This window comes from Hibiscus syriacus, unplaced genomic scaffold, assembly GCF_006381635.1.
Source record: "Hibiscus syriacus cultivar Baekdansim isolate YM2019G1 unplaced genomic scaffold, ASM638163v2 tig00112231_pilon, whole genome shotgun sequence".
NCBI lineage: Eukaryota > Viridiplantae > Streptophyta > Magnoliopsida > Malvales > Malvaceae > Hibiscus > Hibiscus syriacus.
This window is the reverse complement of record NW_024063276.1, coordinates 3,359,636-3,371,931: the sequence shown is the minus strand read 5'-3', so window position 1 is coordinate 3,371,931 and position 12,296 is coordinate 3,359,636. Positions and strand designations below refer to the sequence as shown.

Below are 12,296 nucleotides of genomic sequence, written 5' to 3'. Positions count from 1 at the left end.
AAATAAAAATAAAAAAAACTAACCCTCGGAGGTTGATTTTCCATTTCTGAATGATTGTGAGGGATTTTTGACTGTGAATGGTTGTGAGGGATTTCGCCGGCGATGGGGACGGAAATCTTCAGAGATGGGGACGGATTTCGCCGTAGAGAGTGAGAGATGGAGATGGGACTGAGTGTTGTGTTTTTGGGTTTGAGGTTATGAGTTGCGATTACTGTGGACGGTTCATTTTCCGATTTATTAAGAAAAAATACGTGTTTGGAATTTGAAAAAAAATACGCGTTAATACGAATGGCGCTATGTAAATCGCGTTGCGAAAGTCAGTATCGCGTTGCGAAAGTAAGTATCTCGTTGCGATTTTTTATTATCGCATTGCGATTTTCCCAATTCGCGTTGCGATTTACTTATTCGCATTGCGAATTTCCCAATTCGCGTTGCGATTTACTTATTCGCATTGCGAATTGGGAAAATCGCAACGATACTGTAGACCATCGCAACGCGATTTTCAACTATCGCATTGCGAAAATACAACGCGAATTTGCGATAATGGAGATCGCGTTGCGAATTAGCGATCGCATTGCGATTTTGTTGGTCATTTTGGCAAATCCGGAAAAAGTTGGTTAAAATCGTATATTATATGAGATTTTTGGTCACTGAGGTTATTTTCTCTATTGTAATTTGTTAGGTGTTTTTTTTTCTTTTCTAATTGTTGTTTTTTAATCTTTCTTTTTACCAAATTTCTACGTTAAACACTGAGTTGATCAGCAATATTTGACTTCAGTGATTATTATCATTATATCTAATAAAGAAAATATTTATGGACCCTATTAGGGTGTAAATAAATAGAGCACGTGGTGAACTTTTCGTAAATTGTTTTTATGATGTTCGTTTATTAAATTAAATTAAATAAATGAGTATAAACAAAATTTTAATCTTCATTTAATAAACGAACAAACACGAATATAAGTATGTTTAGTTCGTTTATATTCACAAACAAGCTCGTTTACAAACTCGTTTATGTTCATGAAAAATCTCGTCTAATAGCTCTTTTAGAAGCATGTTTACATGGTTCTCCTCTTTTTTATTTTTTTTATATTTTATATATCAGTTAAGGTAGGTACTAAATTGAACACATGATGTAATTTAGAGTTTAAACTATGAATCTTACTGAGTTTATGCACTAGTAACATAATTTACCATTTTTCTTTAACTTGGAGAATAATTAAACGTTTCACAATTAGTGAACTGAATTTATTACCATAACCCTCATTTTCCAAAAAAAAAAATCATCGGTTTATCTAAACCATGATCACGAGCAAGTGCATAAATATACTTCCGAAAATATAAGTGGGTATAGGAAATCGTGTCAATGAGATCTATTTAGTTTTAAATATACTTGAAATTTCTCCATTTCAAATTCGATTTGAACCAAAGATAGGAGATCTATTCAGTTATTAAGTGATACATAGTGCGATATAGTCAAAACAAGGTATTTTTGTTTGCAACGATGAAAATTAAAAATTAAAAGCTAAACGAACATGTTTATAAACATTAAGCGAATATATTTGCGAACAATAAATAAACCAATATGATATTAAAAATTTAAATAAACATCAACCAAACATGAACACCTTCAAAAGTAAGTAAAACAAACTGAAACACAACCTTATTAATTCAAGCTCGGTTCATTTCATTTAAACCCCTACCTCCCATCCATTTGAAGATATCTTGAGAAAAATGGAAACTTGATTCCCAAGAATTACCCTTTTTATATTAGTTTAATATAAAAATAAAAGTCTATATTATACTTAAAATTGATTTTTTATATTTAAAGATTTTTTTGTTAAAAATAGGCATTTAATGATTTTTCTATTACATTTTTAAGTAACTACCATTTAAAAAAATAGTTAAGTGAAACATGTTACGTTCAGTTTTTTTAAAAATATTTATAAAAAATATTTTATTTTTTTAAAAAATAAAAAAAATTATAAACGTTACACGTTTTACTTAGATTTTTTTTAACGATAGTCATCTAAAAGTATAACAAAGAAAATATTAGATAATTATTTTTAGGGTAAAGTATAGTAATGATCACTGAACTTTTCTAAAGCTTTCATTTAGGTCCCCCAACTTTTAAAACTTACAATACAGTCCCCCAACATTTAGTCCGTTTGCAATATGGTCCCTCAACATTTAGTCCGTTTGCAATAGGGTCCCTGACGTACCTGTTGGGGGAGCATATTGCAAATGGACTAAATGTTGGGTGACTGTATTGTAAGTTTTAAAAGTCGGGAGACCTAAATAAAAGCTTTAGAAAAGTTCAGTGACCATTACTATACTTTACCCTAATACAAATTGTGGGGGAAATGATGTTATGCGAAATAGGTTATTGGAGATTTCTTTAGCATTATGAACGGCAAAAAGAATGATTCGTTTTTTAATGTTGTAGTTGGAGCTGAGGCTGAAGATGATAGGATAGAGTTGCTATTGTCCGAAGTTAAAGGAAAAGATATTACCAAATTAATTTCTCGTGGAAGGGAGAAGTTGGCTTCAGTTCCTTATGGTGGTGGTGCTGTTGCAGCTGCCGCTCCTTCAGCTGGCGGCGGCGGCGGCGGTGCTGCTCCTGCTGCTGAGGCCAAGAAAGAGGAGAAGGTCGAGGAGAAAGAAGAATCCGATGATGTAATTACCTTTTCATGTTGTAATTGTCTATTGATTCTTATTTTGGTGTGTGCTTAACTAATGCAATTTCATTTTAATTCAGGATATGGGTTTCAGCGTCTTTGACTAAGCAGGCAAAGCAAAAGATCAATGCTCGAGGGTTCCTCGTACAGTTGCATGCTTGTATGAGTTTTAAAAGTATTTTTTTCATGTTTTTCGATTCTTAGCTCTTCTGGGATCTTTAAGTTTTGTTTGAGAAAATATATTTAAATAACAATAACATTTTTGTTATAATTATGGATTTCCGGATTAAATGGTTGAGTTTGGCTGAATGGTTCTTAATGCTTATCATGTTTTAGCTACCTGTAGATATTGTTGTGGCCGCCAGTCGTGTCTGAATGAATCTCTATTGCAGTCTTTGTTAAGTAAGCTAAACTTTCTTATTCTAGGCTTGTGATATTTAACTACTTAATCCTCTTGGGAATTGTTTAGTTCCATTTTGCCTATAAGCGTGAGAAATGGTTTTGATGCTTTTGTTCATGGCTTAGGGTCTAGTCAGTGTTGCTTTCCATACATTCATGTTATACAATTAGACGCATTTGTATAGAGCTGGTTTACATCCAATCTATTTAGTTTTCTTTTTTTAATTATTCTCCAAAAATTGAGGGTTTAACCGGGGATGACACCGAAGGCTGTAGGTTTTTGGGATGTTGTGGATCCATATTTATCTATCTAATATTAGTTTTACAATACAAGCATATAGATGAGAATGGGTAGTTGTGTATTGTTATTCATGTTATGCAGTAAAAGCTCTTGTGCTCCTAGGTTAAAGTAGTTCTTCAGTCCTTCATTGAGCACAAGATTTTGTGGTCTGGATTGTTTCGGAACGGTCTTTGGTTCATATTCTGCTGCCTCTGAATTATGTCTAATTGCTTGTAGAATATTAAAAAAAAAAGTTTATTGGGGATTCATAACTCTCCAGCTGATATCCTGATAATTTTAAAGTCGTTTCCTTTATCCTTTAAGCCGAGGGTGTGCCTTGCCTCATTGGTGAGATGATGATTCTCTCCATCCGTTTATATGTACTGGGCTACTCTCTCACAATCAACCAGAAATTTGTATAATTTTATGAACTCACACTTTGATGCAATGAATAAGCATTATAGATATATAATGACTTAAACTTGGTTTCTTAAGCATTTAAAATAAAGAGTAAATACACGATAGAGTAAATAAATATAAATTTTTTCATTAGTTGAGGATATGCATCGGTTAATTGTCACAAAAAGAAAAGAGTATAAGCATAACAGAATTTAAATAAAGGGTAAAGTATAGTAATGGTCACTGAATTTTTATAAAGCTTTCATTTAGGTTTTTTAACTTTTAAAACTTGCAATACAGTCCCCAAACATTTAGTCCTTTTGCAATATGGTCCCCAATAGTTACGTCGGGGACTATATTGCAAACGGACTAAATGTTGAGGGACCATATTAAAAACAGACTAAATATTAAGGGACTGTATTGTAATTTTTAAAAGTTAAGGGACCTAAATGAAAACTTTAGAAAAATTCAGTGACCATTACTATACTTTACTCTTATTTTTAATAAAAAAATTTAAACACTACAAATCAAATTTAAATATATTGTACTATTTTTTATATTAAACCTTTTATATTCACTCATTTCTAGCTCAGACCAGGGAGATCATGAAGCTTCTCTTTTTACTGTAAAGCTGGGATTGTCTTTATAATCACACCACTGATTCCCACCCATGTAGTCAAAAATAATTTCGGGTCAGTTGATTTTTATTTGTTGTTACAGGTGACCTTGAATGATTTTGAAAGGATCTGGATCTGCAGATTTTGCCGCTCTGCTTTGAGCCTCACCTGATTGAATCACCATGTCAGCCTATGGCCATCAGATGGAACGAGACTTCTCAGTTCAGAGTCTCTTGAGCAGAGAAGATACTGGTAATAATCTAATTTTTTCCCCATTCTACTTCAGATATTCGAATATTCAAATACCCTAGTCTGATATTCGAATATTCGAATATTCGAACACCCTTTTTCTGGGAGTCTTTTAAGTATTGATTTCGGTCATTCTCGGCAGGAACGGAGATGGGAAGCCGATATGTGCTGGAATCGGGATTCTACATGACCTCTTTTGCTGCTACAATCTTCATTGCTGGTCTTCTAACTACCGGTGTTCTATTGGTAACTTTGGTCGTCACATTAGCAGTAATGCTGCAGTCTTGTGAAAGCAGGAGCAAGGGAGTAGTGCAGATCCATAAAGGCAGTGATGTTTACCATTATTGCAAGGCTTTTTCTTCACATGGCGAGCTCAACAGCTTGAAACAATCCGATATTCCTCCGGTCTGCCAGAATTTCTCCTACGAATATATCGAACACGGAGAATACGAACGAGACTTAAATTTATCGATCTCGATGATCGAAAGTTTTTTCGAGACTATTTCACCATCGAATAGTCATCCGGATGTTGTGTTAGTGGACATAGATGACATCCTTGATTCAGATCCTGCATACTCCTATCAATTAATACATCAGCATCAGTAAGTCCCTCTGTTCTTCGCTATGTTACTTCGACTCTTCATTTTCGGGTTAATAAAACTCGAGTGCGGATCAGGTTCAACCTGCAATATGGCTCTAACAAGCCAAGTGGTTCCATTGAAGATGCGACCAATCTGAAGCTGCGGCTAACTGTGGAATTGTGTATGAAACTTCAGTCCAGAGGATGGTCTTTGATCCTTTTATCGAGGAAGCCCGAGAGGCTTAGAAATGTTACAATTGAACACCTTAATACCATAGGATTTATAAGTTGTCCTTTGATTCTGAGGTATTGTCGGTACTTATCTTTTTCTTTTGATTATGAGCATTACAGTATTAGCTTCTTGATACCAACTAGATTGTGGATGTTGGAGTTAAATGCAACATACGTCCCCAAACAATGACTTCCATTCTAAATTAGTCATTGAACTTTTGAATATTCTATTTTAATCTTTAAATTATGACTTTCATTCTAAAATGATCCCCAAACTCTTGAACGTTCCAACATACCCAAACTATGACTCATATTCTAAATTGGTTCGCAAACTTTTTAAACATTCAAATAATCTTCCCAAAGTCATTGAAAAGTTGGGGGTTGAGATTGAAACGTTCAAAAGTTTGGGGACTAATATATAATGAAGATTATAGTTTGGGGATTAATTTGGAATGTTTTAAAGTTTGAATATCAATTTAGAAAGAGAATTATAGTTTGGGAATGAAATTAAAATATTTAAAAGTTAAAGGACTAATTCAAGATGAGAATTATAGTTTGAGTATATATAGTGCACTAAACTCTGGATGTTGGGAAAAATTTTAACCTGTTTTTAAGGTTGTGTTGCATGAGCCAAGTCAGATTCAGTATTCAGTAGAAGTGTTAAATTTCCCAGGAAAATATTGCAGGTCAGATGACGAAATGGGAATGGAAAGCTGGGAATACTTTTCCAGAAGAAGAGGAGCAATTTCAAGGAAACAAGGTAATGAGATAGTGAGTGTGATTAGCAGCCGAATGGACGCATTGACAGGCTCATCTTTGGGAAAACGTGTTTTTAAGCTTCCAAAACCTTGGTTTTACCAATTCTGAGAATCACATTCAAAGCCCTTCACTTTCATATTAGGTTTTGTATTCTTTTCACTCTTTACCCTCCTTACATTCTTTTTCTTTATATATATATATTACATACATTCTTTTTTCTTTATAATTAATGTTTAAATTTATTTATATGTTTTTAGTTGTGTTTTTTCTTAATTTTAAAATTTTAATTATTTAATAGTATGATATATAAGATAAATAATATCAAATTCAAATCAAATTAAAATATTTGTTAACTAAGTTGCTATGTCAATATGATGATAATTAAATTGGTATTTTTATTAAGAGAATAACTATGCTGCTCTTTTAAACTTATTGAGTGACTTTAGAAATTAAAGAGAGTATTATTCTTCCTTACGGTCTTTAGTTCGAATAGTTACGTATGCAATATGCATCGTCATTTGTTAAGTAAGATTATGAATAAATATTACCTGATTATTAAAAAAATTATACAGCTCATTTTAAAAGATTAAGGTAAATTTTAATGAAAAATAAATAATAAAGTTAAAATTTAATATATATAAATATTTATAATTATGCAGAAATGTTAAACCATGAATAAATATCAATAAGATGGTGTAATAAGGTTGAATTTTTCAGATGGACTCGGGAAAAAATAATTCCTCGAATAATGCTGTGTAGAAATTATTTCGTGGAATAAGGTGAATGCTACAGTGTGCCCCGAAGTCGCATTGCTGTCCTGGCGTTCCAGTTGAGGCCCCTCGAAAATGCATGGAAAGCCATGCGTGGCCAGGGAAGTCGCATGGCTTGCCATGCATCTCCATCCGGTGAAGTCGCATGGTATGCCATGCGTCTTCCTGACTCCCCTCGCGTGGTCGGCAAAGTCGCATGCATCTTCCTCTCATGTGGCCGACAAAGTCTCAATGCATGCCACTCATGTCGATACAAGCTAGTAGGTAGCTGACATTCGAATGATAAAAACTTAACCTATACCCCTATCCTATCCTAACCTATACCATGTAATAACAAGTTGAACATAAAAAAAAATTCTTTCAACTATATATATGTAAGAAGGAAATCGAGGCAATTTCAGTTCAGAAAATTGATAGAGGGAGCAGAAGCAATTGCAAAGAAGATTAACAGAGGAGTATTTCAAAAATTTTGGTGTGTTTTTTCTTTCGTTATTCTAATTTGATTATGTATTATATGGTAAATTGATTTAAATTTCTGTTATTTTGTCTGAAATTAGTCTAATAATTTGTTAATTTGTTTTTGCAGAAAGAATGTGAATTAAGTTTGAAGAAATTTTATTTGAGGTATTTTACTATTGATTATTATGTTAATATTATTTTTATAAATATTTGTTAATTTTACGATTGTTGTTATGTTAATATTTTTTTATATTGTATAATATCATTTTTATGATTTATGATCATAGTGGACTGTTGAAAACATTTTGATATTTCGATATAACAAATTAAGTTAAATGAATTTTAAGATTTTACAAATGATTTTCTAAGCTATATTCGAATTAATTAATTGGATATCAAATTATTACTCCAAGTCTTTCAAGATCAATTTTAATCCTTACTAAATGTGTAAAATTGTGATTTGTACTTAAACTATTTTTGAAACAATTTTCACAAAGTATTTTGAACCAAATCAAGCCTTAAATCAATTTTTTAAAGGCATGCACCGATGCATCAATCCATGCATCGATGCACCATTGAATAAATTGAACATCGAATGCATTTCATGCATCGATGCATAGAGAGTGCATCGATGCACTTGGGTTTTATTAAAACATCGAATGCATTTCATGCATCGATGCACAAGCAATGCACCGATGCACTCAGGCTATTTTCAAACATCGAATGCATTTTATGCATCGATGCACACTTGGTGCACCGATGCACTAAGTGTTCCAACGGTTAAAATATTTAAATTTTACACTGATGCACCGATGCACTATGGTCATGCATCGATTCACCAATGCTCCCAACCAGTTTTATTAATTGTTTTCACACAATAACGGCTCTATTGACTCCACTAATCATCCCCAATGTTCAGAAGTGATTAAAGGTGTATTTAAACAAGCTTAGAAGCCATTGATCAAAACAAGAAACATCAAGCAACTAGAATCAAGAGAGAATCAAAGAGAAAGCATCAAACCTCAAGTTTGAGCATTTCAAGTCTATTTTTCATTCAATATTCATTTTGCTTTCAAGAACACTTATTGTGCTCAATTATATTTATTCTTGAGTGTTCTTTCTTTGTTCTAGAATTGTGCAAACATCTTACCTTGTGAGGTTTTTCTTATAAGTTTGAGAAATTTGTAATATTCTCTTTGAGAAAGAGCGTTCTCAAGAATTGGGGTATAATTCTTGAGGGAGTTGTAAGGTTATCTCTTTGGCCTCAAAAGAAAGAACAAATTAGTGAATTTGATTGAAAATCCTTAGTGTGGATAGTTAAGGTAGTGGACGTAGACTTTGTTGAGAAAGTCGAACCACTCTAAATCGCTGTGCAATTACTTTCAATTTTCTGCAAAAACTTCCACCAAAATTTTAATTGCCAATTCACCCCTTTCTTGGCCGATTCCATCGATCGTTTAATTCAACAATTGGTATCAGAGCCTAACTCATTTGAAGGTTTAATCACCTCTTGAGTCGATTCGGGAAGAGTTACATCGATAATCAAAGTCATCAATGGCATCCACTTCAAACTTCGACTCCGGTCTCGATTCGATGCCCGTCAATAAACCTCATTTCTTCAATGGGGCTAACTATGCCTATTGGAAAAATAGGTTGATGTACTTCATTCAAGCAAGTGACATGGGAGCATGGAATGCCGTAGAAGAAGGATACATCAAGCCTCTCACTCATCCAAGGTTGTGGAGTGAAGGAGAGACAAGAATATTCCAGCTCAACTCCAAAGCCATCCATATCATATTTTATGCTCTTGGACCAGATGAATATGGAAGAGTTTCATCTTGTACAGCCGCCAAAGAAATATGGGACAAACTTCAAGTCACTAATGAAGGTACCGATGAGGTAAATAAATTTAAAATTAGTATTCTAATGCATAACTATGAAAATTTCAGGATGAAACCAAATGAAGATATCAAAGCTATGACGAATAGATTTTCAACGATTGTCAATGGTCTCAAATCATATGGATAGATCATTTCAAATTAAAAAGCTTGTGAGGAAGTTAGTCTACTCCCTTCCAAAATCGTGGCAATCAAAGAAGACGACAATCATCGAGTCTAAGGACCTAACGTCCTTAACTCTTGAAGAACTAATCGGTTCCCTTCTCACTCATGAAATGATGCTTGAAGATGAAGTGGACCTCGATAATATTTACGAGACACCAAAGGAGAAGGAGAAGAAGAAAAATATTGGAGTTACTCTCAAATCCACAAAAGATGAGAGTGATTCGAATAACGATGATGATGATGAGGAAATAACATTATTTGCCAAAACGATTCAGAAAGTTGACGATGCCTAACCGAGGAAGAAAATTCAAACGTCATAAAGGCTTCAAAATTGAATCGAATGAGAAAGACCCGATCATTTGCTATGAATGCAAAAAGCCGAGGCATGTTAAATATGATTGCCCATAATTGAAGAAAAAAGGTCAATCCAAAAAGAAGCACAAGGCTCATGTAGCTACATGGAGCGATGAAGAAGGTTTCGATGAAGAGGAACAAGAAGTTGCAAACTTGTGCTTGATGGCTATCGGGGAAGATTCTAAGGTAACCTCTAACTCATTCAATTTGGATGAATTATATTATGATGAGTTATTAGAGGATTATAATGGGTTGACTTTGGATTATAAGACTCTATTTTCAAAATACAAAAATGATATTTCAAAATTGAAAAACGAAAATAGTCTTATATCCAAGACCAACAATGAGCTTGAAAGTAAGATCAAAGAATTGCAAATCAAAATTAATGATTTTGAAAAGAAAAATACTGATTTGCATAACTTACTTTCAAAAGTTCATGATGATCATCAAAAGAAGATTGATGATATTAAAACTTCTTTTAATAAGGTTGGAACAAAAAGTTTTGAAAAAGGTGAGAATTCAAAATCCAACTTTGTTAAGAAAAGTTTTAGAAGCTACAATCATAGAAGTCCTCAATGAACCTTGAATGGTAAAATTGTTAGGAGTATATGGGTTCCTAAAGAATTCATTACTACTAAAGATAAGGATGTCCTTCATAAATGGATACCAAAGGGGACAAGTATTTTAGAAACTAATGAATATGAACCCAAAAGAATTTGGGTACCAAAAATTAGAAATTAATCTATGTTTGTAGGAAAAGAAGCATTTCTACAAGGCACGGGAAACAAATCCAAATTCATGGTACCTTGATAGTGGATGCTCGAGACACATGACCGGAGACAAAAGCCGATTCATAGAGCTTAACACCAAAAATGGAGGAGAAGTGACTTTTGGTGATAATTCAAAAGGTCACATTGAAGGTATTGGTACTATAGGTAATACATCTTCCATACAAATTAAAAATGTGTTATATGTGAATGGATTAAAGCTTAATCTATTGAGTATTAGTCAATTATGCGATAAGGGATTCAATGTCATGTTTGAAATTAATGGTTGTAAAGTCATTGACATTGCATCTAATCGGATTATGCTTGTTGGTCATAGAATAGGAAATATATACATGGTGCATTTAGATTCTATTGATATGACTAATTTGTGCCTAGTTGCTAAGGATGAACATGATAGTTGGTTATGGCATAGGAGACTAGGACATGCTAGCATGAGTGTTTTGCAACGGCTAATTCAAGGAGACTTAGTAAGAGGGTTGCCTAAGCTTAAATTTGATAATGATAAAATCTGTGATGCTTGTCCTAAAGGAAAACAAAAGAAAATTTCTTTTAAATTCATTAATGACGTATCAACTAGTAGAGTATTATAATTGATCCATATAGATCTTTTTGGGCCAACTAGGACTACTAGCTTGGATGGAAAACAATATGCATTTGTCTTGGTAGATGACTATTCTAGATATACTTGGGTTCTATTCTTAAGTGCTAAAGATGAAGCATTAGAAAATTTCATCACATTTTCAAAAGTAATCTAAAACGAAAAAGGTTACTCTATCACTAGTGTTAGAAGTGATCATGGCACTGAGTTTGAAAATCTTAGATTTAATGAATTTTGTAATTCTAATGGTATTAGCCATAATTTTTCAGCACCTAGAACCCCTCAACAAAATGGAGTTGTTGAGAGGAAAAATCGAACTTTAGAAGAAATGGCTAGAACCATGCTTTGTGAAAATAATTTGACAAAATATTTTTGGGTGGAAGGCACAAATATCGTTTTTTATATTGTAAATCGAGTAATGATTAGGCTAATTTTAAAGAAAACTCCATATGAAATTTTCAAAAATAAAAAGCATAACATTAGCTATTTTCATCCTTTTGGATGTAAATGTTTTGTTTTAAACAACGGTAAAGAAAACCTTGGCAAATTTGATGCTAAAAGTGATGAAGGAATTTTTCTGGGTTATTCCTTAAATTCTAAAGCTTATCGAGTATTTAATAAAAGAACTTTAGTTGTAGAAGAGTCTATAAATGTTGTTTTCGATGATAATCTCCTTCCGAGGAAGGATTCTTGTGTTAATGATGATGTAGGTATTGTACAAGCAAATGACGTTAGACATGACGTTGGAGAATCATCATTAAAGGAAGAAACGAAAGATGAGGAAACTCATGATCCTCTCGAGAATCCAACCATTGAAGAAAGGGAAGTATCTTATGCAAGAGAGTACAACTATGTCAAGGATGGTGAGATTATAGGTGATCCATTCAAAGGGGTAACAACTCGATCTTCTCTTAGAAATATTTGTAATTATGTTTCATTTATCTCATGCATAGAGCCTAAGAATATTAAAGAAGCATTAAATGATGAACATGGGATTATGGCTATGCAAGAAGAGTTAAATCAATTTGAGAGAAGTAAAGTATGGACATTAGTTGAAAGGCCTAGTAATAAA

The 12,296-nt window shown here is 33.1% G+C and overlaps 1 protein-coding gene and 1 pseudogene across 1 annotated transcript; both read left to right on the top strand.

Moving 5' to 3' along the window:
• The window catches only part of LOC120176232, a 36,477-nt pseudogene extending 33,692 nt beyond the window's left edge, over positions 1–2,785 (top strand).
• A 1,683-nt stretch (positions 2,786–4,468) lies between these two features.
• LOC120176243 (uncharacterized protein At2g39920-like) lies at positions 4,469–6,367 on the top strand. Its single transcript, XM_039182696.1, has 4 exons — positions 4,469–4,625; positions 4,765–5,224; positions 5,299–5,508; positions 6,120–6,367. The coding sequence occupies exons 1-4, from the start codon at positions 4,556–4,558 to the stop codon at positions 6,298–6,300; spliced, it is 921 nt and encodes a 306-aa protein (XP_039038627.1). The 5' UTR covers positions 4,469–4,555; the 3' UTR covers positions 6,301–6,367.
• The last annotated feature ends 5,929 nt before the right edge of the window (positions 6,368–12,296 follow it).

Bases quoted from the DNA above. Each gene is read 5' to 3' on its own strand.
- LOC120176243 (XM_039182696.1), top strand. From the start codon at position 4,556: ATGTCAGCCTATGGCCATCAGATGGAACGAGACTTCTCAGTTCAGAGT. The intron at 5,225-5,298 runs GTAAGTCCCTCT...AGTGCGGATCAG, and splicing joins CAATTAATACATCAGCATCA to GTTCAACCTGCAATATGGCT. The intron at 5,509-6,119 runs GTATTGTCGGTA...AAAATATTGCAG, and splicing joins AGTTGTCCTTTGATTCTGAG to GTCAGATGACGAAATGGGAA.